Source organism: Schistocerca serialis, chromosome 2 (genome assembly GCF_023864345.2).
Source record: "Schistocerca serialis cubense isolate TAMUIC-IGC-003099 chromosome 2, iqSchSeri2.2, whole genome shotgun sequence".
Lineage (NCBI taxonomy): Eukaryota > Metazoa > Arthropoda > Insecta > Orthoptera > Acrididae > Schistocerca > Schistocerca serialis.
Window position 1 is genome coordinate 1086963377 of NC_064639.1, and position 12541 is coordinate 1086975917.

General features: G+C 44.0%; 1 protein-coding gene across 1 annotated transcript in view; it reads left to right on the forward strand.

Annotated features, from left to right (window-relative positions):
* The window catches only part of LOC126458531 (serpin B6-like), a 95044-nt gene extending 84678 nt beyond the window's left edge, over positions 1-10366 (forward strand). The window contains exon 8 of the mRNA XM_050095638.1: positions 10070-10366. Coding sequence (XP_049951595.1) covers positions 10070-10218 — 149 coding nt within the window. The 3' untranslated portion in view covers positions 10219-10366. The remainder of the gene's footprint in view (positions 1-10069) is intronic.
* The last annotated feature ends 2175 nt before the right edge of the window (positions 10367-12541 follow it).

The window sequence follows — 12541 nt, forward strand, 5'->3', positions numbered from 1 at the left end:
CTCCAGTGGAAGACTCTGCAGGAGAGACTCTCAGTAGCTCGGTACGGGCTTTTGTTAAAGTTTCGAGAACATACATTCACCGAAGAGTCAAGCAGTATATTGCTCCCTCCTACGTATATCTCGCGAAGAGACCATGAGGGTAAAATCAGAGAGATTAGAGCTCACACAGAAGTATACCGACAATCCTTCTTTCCACGAACAATACGAGACTGGAATAGAAGGGAGAACCGATAGAGGTACTCAGGGTACCCTCCGCCACACACCGTCAGGTGGCTTGCGGAGTATGGATGTAGATGTAGATGATTCAGAAGTGATATGCACATTAAACCGTGACTCCATAATATTCAGACATGTGTACATTGGAAGATGATACCACACTGTGAGCATAAACATTCCTATCTTCCTATGTAGAAATATTGTACGTATAAGACTGATTTCATAGTAAAATTAGTGTTAATTGAAACAGAGATTAGTAATATTGACAGTAATTAAAAATTGGTGTGAAGTAATAATGTATGATAGCACCAATGAAAAGCACTTAAAAAACTGTTTCAAAGTGACATACAATTTTAATCAGTAGATTAATATTTATATATGTTCATTTTGTTTAATATATTTTTTGTAGTTATAAATTGATCACTTCAGTAATTAAAAGAGAAACAGTAGGTGAGTAGCAACAGTAACATCTCAAAATGGCCTCTCTAGAAAGATGACATATAGTACGAGAGATGAAGTTTATATAGGCAACAGACTCTAATGTACGCGATTTTGTTTTTTCGTGGGGTTGAGTCACATTATAAACCGTCTATAAAATTCTTAGAAAGGCAAGAAAGCATGGAAGAGTACGTATTTTCAAGAATATTCTCCTGCAGCAATGAGGTAGGAACTTTTCGGTATATCGCGAAAAATGAGACAAGAAATTGAAGTAAATATGAGAAATTTATTAAAAGTTTGTTGTTGAATAGATAGAAGATAGGCCCAAAACAGTAGATTCCTTTACTCACTTTTCTGTCATTAGAAGATAATATAGATCTAAATAATTCCTTAATAGTTAGTGTATAATATATAACTGAATAATTCCATAAATAAGGCAACGCTGAGTGATAAAAAGATAAGTGTATGGTGTTAAACTGTGTTCGTTAATTTTGCTCAGTTTCAGAAAAATTTAGGAGGATAAGCGATAGAGAAGAGGTATTACTTTATAAGAGGAAATCTAATTCGACTGATAGTGTATTCAAGTATGAAGTTCAGTGTTTGAACCCTTAGAAAATTAAAGTCGGGTGAATTAGTGAGACACTAGTTCGCTAGCGATATGAGACGCGATTCAATGTAAAGTGACAACAAGAAAATTTTGGGATACCAGTGTTGTCAATTACTTGCCTCAGGAAGAAGCACTAACATAATTACCAGACTGTCTCTTTCGATGGCCTTGCATATAGTTTCAAACACTTTAATCAGTGTGGTTTCCTAATGATAAACTCCTTAAACCCGACACAGGAAGAATTATTGAAGCGGAAAAGGTTATGTATGATCATCATTATCTGAGTGAGCATATGTTATACACCGCTTTAGTTAATACGAGAAACACCAAATACCACATGGCCTGATAACGTAGCTGACTGCTGTAAGGCACTGCTTACCACATTATGTTCTATTCTCAGTTTTGTTCATATAGTGTGCATGGGGGCTTAACAATATTAATGAATAAATGCAATAATTTTAGTAGCTGTGTGTCCGGTTACGAAGTCTCGTAACCGGTTGGCCCTGACTAGTATTAGCACGCAATCTGACTGCATAAAATAAAAATAAAGAATGGCAAGGAATTTCCATTAACACAATTGATTAATTAAGTCCCCTGCAACTATAAAAGCTACGAAACAACAAAGCACAAGTGTAAATGTTCTGTGTGTGGTAGTGTGACTCAACGTACATGTATCTGGCTCGGTTCTTTCTCAATACGACAAAAAGTTTTAAACGCCATTTACAATGAAATAATTGAAAAACCAGAAATACTATAACTGCACATAGAAATCAGAATTACAAGTCTAATAAATGAACACGAGCCAGATGCCTTGTTGACTGTACCTGTGAGCAAGAGGCATTGTCATTAAAGAAAACTGTAATACCTTTTAACCTCATTATATATTGACGAAAATTTTCCATTACACCAGCATCATAAATCAAAAGCCCATCTCCTCAAATACACTCTGACAATTGCAACTTCTTCCATCTATACATTACACCAACCGAACAGCATCTACTCTCTCGCCCAACAGAACAACAACATGCTCTGGACCACTACTGCACCAGTGGAGGCGGCGGAATAATAGTTTTGGGCGCAATCTCTGGCGCTGTGACTCAGTGTAGCCACCTTTGAAGTGTTTCTGAAGAAAAGTCATTAGTTTGAAAGACATCCAACCTTTCAAGATGGAAGAAGTTACAGTATTCAACACATTTATCCGTGATGAGAGGCTTTATGGCCTGTTAGAGGTTCTTGTTTGTCTCCAGGATGCTCATGTTTCCTAAGGGGCCTAGGCTTCTATTTAAATTATAAAGTAACTGATTCTTTTGTACTTTAAACATGTTGTGACAGCTGACCTTCAATCCTCTGTCAAAAGGGCATTGTAATATATTAATAAAATAAGAATAATGGAAAAGTTTGGCGACTACCCCACAAGGAAAAAAAGTATTACGTAATTATGTGTTGATATGTTAATTATTATGTGTTATTATGAAGCTGTACTGGGTAGCGAATCTTAAGAAAATCTGTATATCAGTCCGATGCCCTCACAGAATAGAGTGTCCGTAAATATTGTAAACTTCGACTTTTTACCAATTAGTTTCTTGCGATCCTTCTGAGGTCTATTACGTCCCTACTCCTTTAGTAATTAGCCACAACGGGGGCTAACAGGACATTTTCGTTGCTAAGTCTTCTTGACTTAATACTTTGTTGGATTATTGTATGTGACGATAAATTAACACATAAACATTTGTATACTTCATACTACATATTTTGCATGTGGTTTATATTTCGAAGAGTAACAAAAACGGATCGTAAAATTTCACTCTTTCTTTTCTAGTCATTTTCTCTTGATTATAGCAAAATGGCAGTGCTGTGTTTCCAACAAATACGTACTTCATCTTACAAATTTGTAGAAAAACAAAAATGTTTATTGTCTACTAAGTACCATCACAACATGCTTCATGTAAATGCTTTAAAATGATGGACAAACTGAGAAACTACTGTGTCATTTCTCTTTCTAATACGTTTCTGGCCTTAAGAATTACAGTAGAGTGAAGACTGCATGCAACAAATGTCAGATCGATATGGAGTGCTCTGATACGCAAATTGAGTAACGTCATTTACTTTCTGCAGAAAAGGAAACATCACGCAGCACGTTTCTCGTTCAGAAATCGCAACTGAATATTGGTGGTTTGTGAGTTACTCTAACTGGTCGGGAACTCGCAAGACGGTCACATTGATCGCTTGGCCGTGCACGTCAGTTCAGACACTTTACGTAGTTTCATTTACGAAATGGGTTTGTTCACAGGGGACAAGTATCAACACAGATAGCACGATTGATCTGCAGACAACGGACTGCAATCACGGCGACCACAGTTGCGGTTTCCCTTGATACGCTGCAGCAGGAAGGGGGCGGCGCCCAACGTCATATCTTTCCCAAGGATTCGTGTTTCCGCTCATAGCAATACGACGGATGTATACGTATGCCGAGTCTCCAAGGGGAACCCCAACATTGCCGCATTGGCCTCGTCATCGTCGTCGTACTGTGCCTGCACACGTCGTCTCCATGGTGCCGTTAGGTACAACACACAATCATATCTGGTTCACATAGCCGATAATTTGGAACGCAGGAGTTACATTTATGACGTGGTGGCTGTACGTCATCTCAAATCACGGGACAGTGATGTGCTCATATACGGATGGCGGTACTATCGCGTACCCAAGGTACATAACGGCACTGCATTGGTAGAGCTGTCATTTGTACTCAGGCGATTCATGTGATAAGATTTCCGGTGACATTATGGCTGCACGACGGGAATTAACAGTCTTTGAACGTGGCATTGTAATTGGAGCTCGACACATGGGACATTCAATTTTGGAAATCATTAGGAAATTCAATATTCCGAGATCCACAGTCAAGAACGTGCCGAGAATACCAAATTTAAGGCATCAGTTCTCACCACGGGCAACGCAGTGCCCGACGGCCTTCACTTAATGGTCGAGAGCTGCAGAGTTTTCGTAGTTGTCAGTGCTAGCAGAGAAGCACCACTGCGTGAAATAACAGCAGAAATCAGTGTGGGACGTACGACGAACGTGTCCGTAGGATGACTGATGCGAGTGCCTTTGCTAACAGTGTTATATCCTAGCCAGTAATGCCACCCGAGCCCGCTGCCAAAAGGTTGGCAGCATCAAAGTCCGGACGCCGTCCGCATAAGCAGCGCCAGCGAGACAGGAAATCGCCGCAAGTTTGCGCGCGCCACCGCTGGCTTCTGGTTTCTTAAGCGCTGGAGTCGCGAGCGCTAGGACAGTTCTGTATTCGCCGCTCAGTTGTATACTCGCCACCGAATTGTGTACTTGCTAGTCAGTTGTGTGTTCATCGCAGCAGAGTTGTTGTTTGTCGTGAGCCGACGCTGACCTAGCCGCTCCGACTCGAACTACACAGATCTCTGTAGACACGGAGTTCACTGCTGTGTTTCTGTATCTTCGTTAATAAAGATAAGTACCGACTTTATTTAATCAGAGTGTTTGGGTTTTCACCTTTCTGTTCACTGTTCCAGCGGACCGGTCGGCCCGCTATTAAAAGTGTGGCGGTGACTTCGTAAGCCGTTTCTACAGCGAATTGTTTGTCGCTACGAACGCCGCCACAAAAAACAGCACGACATCGTCTGCAGCGCCTCTTCTGGGCTCGTGACCGTATCGGTTGGAGCCAAGACGATTGGAAAACAGTGGCCTGGTCAGATGAGTCTGGCGCAGGCCCCACGAAGCCATGGCCCGAATTCGTAAACAAGGCAATGTGCATGGTGGCAATGGCTCCATAATGGTGTTGCCCCTGTTTAGACAGAATGGGCTGGATCCCCTGGTCCAACTGAACCGATTATAGACAGGAAATGGTTATATTCGGCTACTTGGAGATCTTTTGCAGCCATTCATGCTCATGTGATTCTTGAGTTTCTCCCGGCGTATTTGATATTCAAAATATCCACGGGTGTGCTGCCGGTCTATAGTGTCCAACGGGCACAATATTTCGGCGATCATACATGTCGCCATCATCGGGTGAACTGACGGACCGAGCTCCTGTGAACGTGCCGGCACGGAGATCCGTACGCTATGGCTGCTCAGATGGAACTGGGTTCGGTCGCGGCGGCGGCCGATTTAAATACCCTCCGCCCGCGGCGCGCTCCCTCCGCCGTCCGCGCCCCGCGCCACGGTCGTGCGGTGGAACAGATTGCGACGGCGTCTGAGATGACGTCGGTGTGATGGCTCTGTCCGCCGTGGTCGTCACAACTATACATTTGCTCGATTTACTCTTGATTAACCCAATCGCTGGTTCCCAAGCCTTGCTAAGATTATAGCCACAGTCACGGTTTATGAGGTCGTCATTGGTACGAATTTCGATGGCCTCTCTAACAACGCTGTCCCAGTATCTCGACGTCTGTACCAGAATCCTCGTGCGGTCATACTCCATGGCGTGATGTTCCATTTGTAAGGGGCCCCAGGAGAAATGTTATCGAAATCTTATTGAAAGAGGATTTCAAACCAAGTCTGTAGAAGACATGTCATTGTGGCTGAAATATGAATGTACATTACAAGATGTTCTGGATGTGCTGTCCGCCCAACGAGGTTCACTAACTCGGACTGCCTGCTCCATGTTCATTCCCTCTGCGAGCAGTGACCACGTACTTGACAAGGAGGGTCATTTACTGGCGGAAGACTCAGTGGCTAGAACTGAAGAACAGTAAGCTACGTTCGATGAAATCTACAGTGCGAACGCTGAGTTACTTCCTTCCATTCTTAGATCAGGGTTGTATTTTAGATTCTTTTCGTTGTGTTCCTTTGTTACTTCTTGCTAGATTTACAGTTCATAGTTGTTTTAATTGCCTTTACGCAATTTCGCTCAATGTTTATGTAAGTTCCTTGATGACGCATTACTTTAGTGCCCTAAATCTGCAGTCTTTATCAGTATCATCACCGTCATTTTTCAAGGCTGATCACCTACTCGTGTTCGCCATACTAGGAAAAAAAGAAACCAACACGCGCGCCGTTCTCATCAGCGGTCCGTGCGGGCTAGATACAGGAGAACAACACTATTATTAGTATCTAGCAGTGAGAACAAATATTGTGTTCAGGTAATGTACGTTTGTTTCTGGTATGTACTATTGTTCAGCTGTGTTCACAGCATTTTCTACACTCCTGGAAATTGAAATAAGAACACCGTGAATTCATTGTCCCAGGAAGGGGAAACTTTATTGACACATTCCTGGGGTCAGATACATCACATGATCACATTGACAGAACCACAGGCACATAGACACAGGCAACAGAGCATGCACAATGTCGGCACTAGTACAGTGTATATCCACCTTTCGCAGCAATGCAGGCTGCTATTCTCCCATGGAGACGATCGTAGAGATGCTGGATGTAGTCCTGTGGAACGGCTTGCCATGCAATTTCCACCTGGCGCCTCAGTTGGACCAGCGTTCGTGCTGGACGTGCAGACCGCGTGAGACGACGCTTCATCCAGTCCCAAACATGCTCAATGGGGGACAGATCCTGAGATCTTGCTGGCCAGGGTAGTTGACTTACACCTTCTAGAGCACGTTGGGTGGCACGGGATACATGCGGACGTGCATTGTCCTGTTGGAACAGCAAGTTCCCTTGCCGGTCTAGGAATGGTAGAACGATGGGTTCGATGACGGTTTGGATGTACCGTGCACTATCCAGTGTCCCCTCGACGATCACCAGTGGTGTACGGCCAGTGTAGGAGATCGCTCCCCACACCATGATGCCAGGTGTTGGCCCTGTGTGCCTCGGTCGTATGCAGTCCTGATTGTGGCACTCACCTGCACGGTGCCAAACACGCATACGACCATCATTGGCACCAAGGCAGAAGCGACTCTCATCGCTGAAGACGACACGTCTCCATTCGTCCCTCCATTCACGCCTGTCGCGACACCACTGGAGGCGGGCTGCACGATGTTGGGGCGTGAGCGGAAGACGGCCTAACGGTGTGCGGGACCGTAGCCCAGCTTCATGGAGACGGTTGCGAATGGTCCTCGCCGATACCCCAGGAGCAACAGTGTCCCTAATTTGCTGGGAAGTGGCGGTGCGGTCCCCTACGGCACTGCGTAGGATCCTACGGTCTTGGCGTGCATCCGTGCGTCGCTGCGGTCCGGTCCCAGGTCGACGGGCACGTGCACCTTCCGCCGACCACTGGCGACAACATCGATGTACTGTGGAGACCTCACGCCCCACGTGTTGAGCAATTCGGCGGTACGTCCACCCGCCCTCACGCATGCCCACTATACGCCCTCGCTCAAAGTCCGTCAACTGCACATACGGTTCACGTCCACGCTGTCGCGGCATGCTACCAGTGTTAAAGACTGCGATGGAGCTCCGTATGCGACGGCAAACTGGCTGACACTGACGACGGCGGTGCACAAATGCTGCGCAGCTAGCGCCATTCGACGGCCAACACCGCGGTTCCTGGTGTGTCCGCTGTGCCGTGCGTGTGATCATTGCTTGTACAGCCCTCTCGCAGTGTCCGGAGCAAGTATGGTGGGTCTGACACACCGGTGTCAATGTGTTCTTTTTTCCATTTCCAGGAGTGTATATGAGATTTGTAAAACTAGTTTCATTTTCAGGCTACTTTGCAGAAAACGTCTGTCAAATAAAGAGGAAGTTCTATATGGCAAGTTTTTGTATAAAGAGTGGTTAGGATTAAACTTTCGCTATCTGCGAGGGCCCCCATGAAAAACGAGTGATCAGACGACAACGAAACCTTGTTTAAACATTTCTAGGAGCACGCGGAAGAGAAATAGTGAATAAACCATTTAGAGAAACACATTTTCATTTCCGCATGAGAGGGTAACATTTGTTAATTGTGCACCATGTCTGCGTTCTAGGTTACAAAATTCTGTATCTATGGTAGCCTGGAACCGCGCTAGAGATACCATTTCGGAATCGTTCGCGGCACTTTTCAAACGGTGGACCGTGGAATGTTGAGCTGTCGTGACACAGTTCACGCACTGCTTGAAGCTCACACATTGCGTCCGGCATTCTCTGTCATGGCAACAGTAAATTCCTGAACAATTTTTGGCGCAATTGGCCGTCGGTCTCTCTCAGGAGCAGTTACAAAATTGCCAGTTAATTCGAACTTCCGGGTTATGTTCTTCAAAACCCGTGCGAAAGTAGATCCTGCCCATATTTCTTTACAGCGTCGATACTCTCAAAGAGCAGCAGCACTGTTGCTGACGTTTTGATAAAAAAAACATCTTTACGAAAAAAGCCGTGCTTTCGTTGTCCAGATCCATGTTGACTGCAAATGTAGTGCAAGTTGACGCTTGTGCTTCAAACCTACGTCGCTATACCAGTACCAGCACCTAACAGTAAGTCATGACACTATCACTACCAAAAACGCAAATCCTGCAGTGCATAGCCTCAACGTCATTGCTATGAAGTAGGTTTCCACCTACGCTGGCTCAAGTAGAAAAGTTTAACCATAACTACAGTATATAGTCGCTCTAAAAGGAAAGCGATGTTCTGCAGCATTGTTCTAAAGATATTCGCTAAACCTGACTTTTGACTCAAGAAGTAAACAGCAGCAGTGTCGGATAAGAACAAATTTTCAGTATACAGCTGACTACTCGCAGACACTCTGCACAGCAGAATGAAAATTCATACGGGGAACAGTCCCCTAGGCTGTGGTTAACCCATTTCTCTCCAGCATCTCCTCTTCCAGGAGTGCCAGACCCGAAACGTATGCGAGAAAACTTCGGCGAAACTTTCCTGGCAGATTAAAACTGTGTGCCGGACCGAGACTCGAACTCGGGACCTTTACCTTTAGCAGGCAAGTGCTCTACCAGCTGAGCTACCCAAGCACGGCTCACGACCCGTGCTCACAGCTTTAATTCCACCAGTACCTCGTCTCCTACCTTCCAAACATCGCAAAAGCTCTCCTGCATACCTTGCAGAACTAGCACTCCTGGAAGAAAGGATATTGCGAAGACATGGCTTAACCACAGCCTGGGGGATGTTTCCAGAATGAAATTTTCACTCTGCATCGGAGTGTGCGCTGATATGAAATTTTCCTGGCAGATTAAAACTACGTGCTGGACCGAGACTCGAACTCGGGATCTTTGAGTTCGAGTTCGAGTCTCGCTTCGGCACGCAGTTTTAATCTGCCAGGAAAGTTTCATATGAGAGAACACTCCGCTGCAGAGTGTAAATTTCATTCTGGAAACTTCAGTGAAGTTTGGGAGGTAGGGGACGAGTTACTGGTGGTAGTAAAGCTTTTATGGCAGCAGAGCGATCGCACACGAAAGGCAAATATCCCACGTTCGAGTCATGCAGTATTAACCTGCCACGAAGTTTTAGTAATTCCAAAGCATGCAGCGGGTAAAAGTACGTTATAAAGTTCCTTCAATCATCTGTGTGATTATGATACCATCGTAACTGCTCTGATACGGGTTCAGTACCAAAATTAAACGGAAAAAAGCACTAAATGTGTTTGACCGTGTAAACCATCGACACTAGACTGCGCTTCCAGTGCGAAGAAATGTTCGTTTTGGAGACACCAGGACACATGTAGCGCCCCATGCAGTTCGTACCTATCGAGAATGTTGGCGTGTGTTTGTTTTTGAAAACAGTAACATGTTGAAGCAGCATGTTACAGTGGGACTCTATCCACAATTCCTGCCTTTCATGGGCAGGGCTGATCTTATCTTCCGCTACCTGAGAACCCGGAAATCTTAACCTCAGCATACTTGAATAGCACTGATAAAATTATTTTCTAGGATAGTTATCTAATATCTCTTCCTGTTGTTGCAGTTCTCATAGCACCTGGATCGAGCGCTCCTCAATTTCCGCCACCAACACCCGTCATCTTCAAGGCCGACCACCCCTTCATGTTCTTCATTGTGGACGACATCACACGGACGATCCTCTTCGCCGGACGTCTTGTGAAGCCTTCTGCGTAATTATTGCGGTTTTAGAATATATATGTTTTATGCTGCAGTGATGCGAGCCAGCTTCTGTAGCAACAATTTTGTTACGAAATTTATTATTCGTTCTGGTTACATGTGGAAGTCCTTAAATAATTAATAAAACATTTCCATAATTGAAGAATGTGGAGTATTTGTTTTTAACTGGTAAAAATAATGATGTATGGTGTGAGCGTAAAGAAAGATTTCATTTATCAATTTACATGGTAGCGACACACCAAAATCACAATAGCAATGCGTTGTAGTTGCTACATATTTTATTACAATCAAAAGCATTATAAAATTACAGTCACAATAATGCAGGAGACTGCCTTGCAAGGCCAGATCACTTGGACAAATAACAAATAAATTTCTTTAACCGGAACAAGACCCATACAACTTGAAATTTGAATATGACTAGGTAAATATACTCAGGTAAAGCTTTACTTAATTAGTACAAATGTCCATACAATTCCCATCAGAACTCTCATTACTTCCAATCAGCTGAGGAACTGGTTAAGGTTAAGAACAAAGATCTTTTAAGGTTTTGCTAGCCAACTTTCCTAAACAAAACTATATACAAATGACTAAAACAATTAAGGAGGTGCTTTAACTTTGACCAAACCAATCTTCAAATTTATTTACTCAGTTGACCAATCAACAATATTCTTAGAATGATTACAACTAGCACATGACCATATGACAATACCCCTAAAGTGAGGTTGTTTCAATATTGCGTGTGAATTAGCGATAGACGCGAGCAGACCAAGAATTCAAATCAATACCAGAGATCCACGAGACAGGAAATGACATAGAAATGTACTCAACTTTGCACTGCAATTGAACTTCAGATGCTATAATTCTTCACCGGAAAGATGGAATCACGCAACAGTGACAACATAATCCAAGATGTAAAGGAGAGGACAGGGCCTTAAATATCTCCTTGCCCCCGTGGTGCTCTGCTCCCAGTATGCTCGCGTCGACCGCTGCCAGTTATCTGTAACACAACACACATCAACGGCAGACAATGTTCTCAGACATAAACTACACAATCTTATCTAAAGAACAGGTGATCAATACAATCATCTCGGTGCACATTTACACGCCAAACTACCAAATGAACTACAAGGTAGAATAGAGGACGTATCTCGGGGTGTCTTGAAACGCCAGAGCCGGACTTACTCACCACTAGTTGCACTTCTAGCTACGTCTTTAACCGCGCTTCATGTCGGTTGGTTGGGCGTAGCCACACTTCCTCAACTGCCGTCAAGATAGTTACTCACGATACGGAGGTAAGTGATAAACAACCAAAACAATTCCAAAGGATTTTTAGTACACTGGCATATTCAATTAAGCCGCAAACAACCCACCGAAGCAACTCAGCGACTCCAATTCAATCGGCCGGCGTAGCTTATCACAGACTCGAAGGAGATTATCATTCATCATTCTGACCTCTAGGAAATCAAATCACCACGGGCGGTGGATCTGCCCTCAAGACTCAACACGCCGTAGCCGCTGGCCCCGCTCCTTCGTTGTCAGACTCGTCCTCTTGCCGTCCTACCTACGAGGTTCGGCTAGAAAAAAACCGGACTGATGCTGGAAAAAAACATTTATTTACAATTATTTACAATTTCATGTTATCTCCTTCAATGTACTCTCCTCCTCGGTCTCTACACCGCTCCATACGAATTTTCCACTGTTCATAGCGATGCTGCAGATCATTTTCGGTAAGTCCATACATTACTTCCGTCGCTTTTTCTTTTACTGCTTCAACAGTGTCAAATCTAGTTCCTTTCAAAGCTGACTTGACTTTAGGGAAAAGAAAAAAGTCACAGGGGGCCAAATCAGGTGAGTAGGGTGGATGATCTAAGATGGGAATGTTGTGTTTTGCCAAAAACGTCTTCACTGACAACGCACTGTGAGCTGGGGCATTGTCTTGGTGAAGGATCCATGACTTTTTTCTCCACAAATCGTTCCGTTTTCTCCGTACTCGCTCACGTAGGGTAGCCAGGACGCTAATGTAGTAATGCTGATTCACTGTTTGTCCCTCTGGTACCCAATCAATGTGCACAATCCCTTTGATGTCAAAAAGAAACAATCATCATTGCCTTGAATTTCGATTTTGACATTCGTGCTTTTTTTTGTCGTGGAGAACCAGGAGTTTTCCAATGCATCGATTGGGGTTTAGTTTCGGGATCGTAAGTAAAAAACCACGATTCATCGCAAGTAATAACATTTTGTAAGAAGGTGGAATCACTTTCAATGTTTTCCAGGATGTCAGAACAAATCATTCTTCGGCGTTCCTTCTGTTCAATTGTGA